The sequence below is a fragment of the Xiphias gladius genome, chromosome 13 (genome assembly GCF_016859285.1).
Source record: "Xiphias gladius isolate SHS-SW01 ecotype Sanya breed wild chromosome 13, ASM1685928v1, whole genome shotgun sequence".
Classification (NCBI taxonomy): Eukaryota; Metazoa; Chordata; class Actinopteri; order Istiophoriformes; family Xiphiidae; genus Xiphias; species Xiphias gladius.
Genome location: NC_053412.1, coordinates 6,358,729 through 6,364,683, shown reverse-complemented (window position 1 = coordinate 6,364,683; position 5,955 = coordinate 6,358,729). Strand labels below are relative to the sequence as shown.

The 5,955-nt window shown below is 41.5% G+C and overlaps 1 protein-coding gene across 2 annotated transcripts; it reads left to right on the top strand.

Moving 5' to 3' along the window:
* The first annotated feature begins 130 nt into the window (after positions 1–130).
* Positions 131–5,157, top strand: LOC120798072 (ras-related protein Rab-9A-like). 2 transcript variants are annotated; one of them, XM_040142077.1, is made up of 3 exons: positions 131–286; positions 2,616–2,650; positions 3,564–5,157. In XM_040142077.1, exon 3 carries the CDS (start codon positions 3,673–3,675, stop codon positions 4,273–4,275), a length of 603 nt encoding a protein of 200 aa, XP_039998011.1. In that variant the 5' UTR covers positions 131–286; positions 2,616–2,650; positions 3,564–3,672; the 3' UTR covers positions 4,276–5,157. The 2 variants fall into 2 exon arrangements, with proteins under 2 accessions (XP_039998011.1, XP_039998012.1); XM_040142078.1 differs by lacking the exon at positions 131–286 and adding an exon at positions 374–523.
* The last annotated feature ends 798 nt before the right edge of the window (positions 5,158–5,955 follow it).

Genomic DNA, 5,955 nt, shown 5'->3' with positions numbered 1-5,955 from the left:
CCGTAATGTTTTTGAGGTGTCCTTGTTCTCACGTGGGCAATATAATAGAGACGAAGCCCCCCCCCAGTCATACGAGACACACAATAAAATGTGGATGCCGTTACCGCATCCAGGAGAGCGCATGATGAGAGGAGGCGTGACTGCTCACGGGTCATATGAGCGTCACCAGCGGCTCTGGGGCCAGAGAGCGGCGCGGACACCGGAGCGCCATGTCGCCGGCTGACAGCAGCACCCTGCCGGGGTGGATGAGGCGCATTTGACTGGGCGGTGACCGCCATACTGACAGGTACGCTTGCTAAGATGGCAAAAAAAAAACAACACAAAACGTCGATCTCATGGGCGGAAAATTCTCACTTTGTGTTGTTTTTAATCGCCACGTAAAGTCGCGGAACCGTGCAACCGCTAGCACGCCCATTATCGGACAGCGACAGTTTGCGGCGAGGCTTCCGACATCGCACGAACCCCGCGGCCGCTTAGCTTCCTTCCACATTTTCCTCGAACTGTTGGCGGCGTCTAAACCCAAGTAAGCAAGAGTCAGTACTGGAAAACGACACAAAAAAAAAAAGAGAGGGCGTCCTAGGTTCGGAGTGATTAAACCCCTTCTTTTCAAAGTTAATTTATGCTAACTGAAATCGGCGAGGCTAATCTCCGGTTTTTGTACGAGTAACCGGCAGTCGCGGTCAACTATTTCTATCTTCCATTGCTTTGTATCCTCTGCTATCGCGTCGTGCTCTTCCCGACGACTCAACATTTTCAACGCAAGCGGCGAAGGGCACCAAAGTGCTGGTGAAGAAGAATAACCGGTAAAAACATTAACAGCGCGTTGGTTTGGCCGCTTGTCCGAAAATGGATTCTTTTTACCACAAACGCTATAATTATGTAATTATTGTTAAAGTGACGGTGATGGGCAACTTATTACCCCGATGATTGAACAAGCGGTCTCTTCTTCTGAATTTAGAAAATAGAAATATTGTATTTTGTAGGTTTGAATCAACCCACGAGGTTAAGTTATTTAGGGGAAATATTAATGTCTTTATTAGAAATAACCCAAGGAGCAGCAGCCTCTGTAAATGGTAGCCTTCTGCTGAATGAAGCACATGACTCCTGAGTGTGTGACTGTGTGACTGACTGACTGAGTGTGTGTGTGTGTGTGTGTGTGTGTGTGTCTGTCTCCAGTCATTCCTGCTTCTTTACTGCACTGCCTTTTAAATTTAAATTTAAATTTGAATTTAATTTAATTTTGCAAGGCAAATCAAAGCAAAATTTCTCCTGAAGAAATGACATGAGCAGCGCTGCCGTCTGTGTTTTAAAGGTCCCTGGACAAAGACATCGTTTACCCAAGTTTGGTACTCCGGCCGAAAATGTGTGGGGCCCATTGCTGCCTGTTCATGTGACGGTGCAGCCTATATATGCCAATCAGGCCACAGCAAAGTTTACCTCTTCACTTAATTCAAGGCCTTTAATATCTGTAAAGTAGTCTTAACTTTTCCTAACGAGCTGCCAATTTGGTCAATTTTGACCTAATTGGCTGCAGAGTGGATGCACACTCCTGTTTTGTAAGGTGCAAATAGGTTTTATTTACTTTAAATTTAAATAAGAAAGCATCTTGGGGCATTCGTGAAACCTTAGAAGTGGCTGTGCAGGAATGGAAATATTTTTCAAAATTGTACCGTACCTTGACCCTGATTAGCTGAAAATCCAAACACAAAGTTTAATTTTTATTAACTTGGATTGTAATTTGAAGATAAATGAGAAATTGAATGCTTTTAAAGGATTACTCCACCAAAAATCTTTTTTCAAGTACCCTAAAAAAAACAAAACAATCAACGATTACAATTATGAAAGATTAATCTGACTATTTTCTCAGTTAATTGGTTGATCGGTACATAATGTGTCTGAAAACTGTGAGAAATGCCCATTGTTATTTGCCCTGAGCCCATGGTGACACCTTAAGTCCGACCAACGGTTGAAAATTAAAGATTTATTTAGTTTACTATCAGACAAAGGAAAGCATCAAATCCTCACATTTGAGAAGGTGGAACCAGCAAATATTTTTGCTTGAAAAATGACTGAAACGATTGATTAGTTGCTGATTAATTGCCTCAACTCTACTTTGAGTATCACATTACCCCCCCGGTAGGCTTTGGATATTAGATATTTAGATATGTTACGGTGAAACTGTAAGTATTTAGAATACACTCATCATTTGTTTCAAGTTTCAAGTAAAAAGACTATTGATACTAGTGTTTGGTGTCTACAAGTACTCAAACATATTCCCTGATACCATGACAGCCAGTGATGGACCGGTGCTTCATCTTACTATCTTAACTGTGGCGGATGAGCTGATCCTGTTCCTGTAACAAATCCCCCCCTGGCTCATATTGAAACCTGATCTTTAAGCTTTCCCACTTACATCAGGGAGATTTGTTCAGGGATGTAGGTGGAATGATTGCCATGAGCCTAAACTAATAGGCAAGTGCGTGGTTCAGGATTAAATTCACACTTTAATCCATATTAGTCACTTTTTTTTGGCTGCTGAGCCTGTTTGTGGTTGAACTCTTTTGGCCACTTTGTGATGAGAACTTTAAATATTCCCCTCTCTCTCTCTCATACAGATTGTTGACAAAATGAACCTTGTGCAGAAATAACGGTGAGAAATTGTTTTTTTTTTTAAAATCTTATTTCTGTTGTTGTTGAATTACATCACTTGTGGACAACTCACTGGTCCTGTGATCAGTGTCCACGTGATGTACTGGAAGGATCATTTCATGCATAACATATTACACATGGTGCAGGAAGTTCATTAGTTGCATAGTTCAATGAGGGGGCAGTGGCTATTTAATAGGATTAGCTAGTCGACTGACTTTTATCATCCTCACAGTCAAAATGTGCGAGGAAACATGTAAACTGCCAGTTTGTTCTCATCTAAAGCACAACTTTTTCTGAGAGGCCAAAACGTAAAAAGTCGGTGAACAAAATGACACCAAATGTTAATGGAGGCCAAGGCAGCTTTTTCACATTGCCTGAGAAAGACCCATGTTAGTTCAAAAATTGTGTGCAAGCAAAGCAAATCTTACCTCTGCTTAGATTCAGTAGGCGTTTCCATATTTCTCATGCCTACATGCACACATAATCATACCGAGATTGATATTGGTATGCAAGCAAACTTCACTACTATAATATTCTTTGTACCCAAACACCTGACCCAGCCACAGTTTAGATGCACTGTCAGCATTTAATAATTTCAAGTGACAGGTTATAAATGACGTGAGTTATCTCAGCTAGATTTTTTTTTTTTTTTATGTGACTGCAGTAGAGCTGCAACTAATGACTATTTTCATTATTGATTAATCTGACGGTTATTTTCTCGATTAATCCTTTAAAATAGTGAAAATGCTGGCTATGATTTCTCACAGCCTGAGGGGATGTATTTAGTTTATTATCATATGGCCAAAAATAGCATCAAATCCTCACATTTGTCGGAGATGGAACTGGGGTACTGGTTTGGCATGTTTTGAAAAATCACTATCAAAATAATTGCCAATTCATTTTCTGCCCCCAAGGTGAAATTCCTCCTTTTCTCCATTGTTGGTGTCTACAAACTTTTCAAGCAGTCGCTTGGCCCAGATCGGCAAGACCAAAACTGGCCCGAGCCAGCACACTGCGACCATAATGTCCAAGTCAGCTCTCCTGAAGGTGATCCTTCTTGGTGACGGCGGTGTCGGCAAATCATCGCTCATGAACCGCTACGTCACCAACAAGTTTGACTCGCACCTCTTCCACACTATTGGCGTGGAGTTCCTCAACAAGGAGCTGGAGGTGGACGGGCACCACGTCACGCTGCAGATCTGGGACACAGCGGGTCAGGAGCGCTTCCGCAGCCTCCGCACACCTTTCTACCGTGGCTCCGACTGCTGCCTGCTCACCTTCAGCGTGGACGACGGACAGAGCTTCAGCAACCTGACCAACTGGAAGAAGGAGTTCACTTATTATGCTGACGTAAAGGACCCTGACAACTTCCCCTTTGTGGTTCTGGGCAACAAACTGGATGTTCCCGAACGTCAGGTGTCCGGGGAGGATGCGAGACAGTGGTGCCGCGAGAACGGCGGACACCCATACTTTGAGACAAGCGCCAAGGATGCTACAAATGTAGCATCGGCCTTTGAGGAGGCGGTACGGCGTATTCTGGCGTTGGACGACAGAGCTGATCACCTCATCCACACCAACACAGTGGACTTGGAGAGAAAGACTCACCCTGATCCCACCTGCTGCTGAGCTGAGCCACCGCTTACCCAGCACGAGTTCTCACGATGCTTCTTCAGTTGGCAAATATTACATGGGTCTGAGTGTGGGTTTGTGATGCAACAAAAAGGGGAACTGGTGTTTGCTCTGAAGCTTCTGTACAATATGTCATGCCCTTGGTTAGACTCTCGACCAGGAGGAGCAATTTTAAGCCAATCATAATATATTTTAGACCGAAACCAGCAATGATTTGTGCCGATATTCAGCATTTTTACACCATCAAGGGACTGAAAACTCTCCTGAACCAGCTTACATTAGCTCAATTTTGGAGACATAATTATTAATTTATGGAAACCATTAAGGAACATTTAATAAAATATAACATTTCTTTTTTTTTTTTTTTTTTTTTAATTTAATTTTATTGATTTATTTGCAGTTAGTGACTAACCTCAGTTATCACACCATGACTGGTTGAAACTTACTGAGTTTAATTACTGCTTAATGGTCGAAGATTAGTGTATTGAAGGGGGTTTTCTCTAATTAAAAGTCTACGTCACTTCCATAGTGTTAACAGTTCTCTAAACATACTATTCCCACCACAGTGAGTATCTGAGACACGCTACATTTCTGTGCTTAAAACATGTCACATTTTCCGTTATAAGAGGTTTAAAAACATAAAAACCCAATATTCCATCAATAACTCAAACTCTCAACAAACAGCAGATACGAAGGTACCTAAAAGTCAGTGTCGTCAATTTTTTATTTTTTATTTTTTAAAGACAAAACAACTGTTACCTTCTGTTTTGTTGGGGTAACAGTGCCAAACCAGAGCTCTTGTGTTGTTGTTTTTTTTGTAATACCACTGATGCCATGATGACATTTGGTGTTCCTCTAAATAAAAGATTTTAGCAGTTATTTTTACATAAATAGATGCCATATTAATTGATCACTACCCCTCCTCTCACTATGAAAAGTAGAGCACACTAGTGAACCTGAAACTGATGTTGCACTGTGGCCTGTATGATCTCCATAAGCACTGCCTCTTTGTGGCAAAAGAGTCCCAGTAAATAGCCAACAATGAAATTGAAGAAAAATCTCGTCTATTATTATTTATTTTTTTATTTTTTTTAATTTGAAGAGCAGTACCCTCTTTGTCCACAAGGCTGTACCCATGTATCAAAGTTTGACAGATAAAGGCCCAGTATGTGGCTTCACAGTAACATTGGTATCTGGTATTGATATCTGCTGAAAACTCCATCTCAAATATAATTCATGTACTGCAGAGACAGAATGTCTAATACCAGTGTTTAATAGCGATGTAAGGCTCTGCACACGTTTTCACTTATTGGTCAGGTTGAAGGTGGGCAGAGCTTTTCTGGGGGAAATTTGGAGTCACCAAATTGTATATACTAATAAGAATTATGTTTTGTAGTAGTAGCAGTAGTAGTAGCAACAAAATGGATTGGAGACTGAGGGAGATGTCAGTCAAACAGTCAGCGCAAGTGGAAACACCTGTGTGGCAGGACTATGCACATGTAAGGTTTTTTAAACTTCCTCAGAGAGGTCCAGTGTGCAGCTGTGAGTATTCAGTAGTTTCACAACCGTAATGATTCAAACCACATCTTGTTTTGATGTCAGACAAACGAATGATATGATTTGGCAGCTGCTCTCGACTTCTTGAGTCGACAACACCTACTTTCCTTGAAAGTGAAA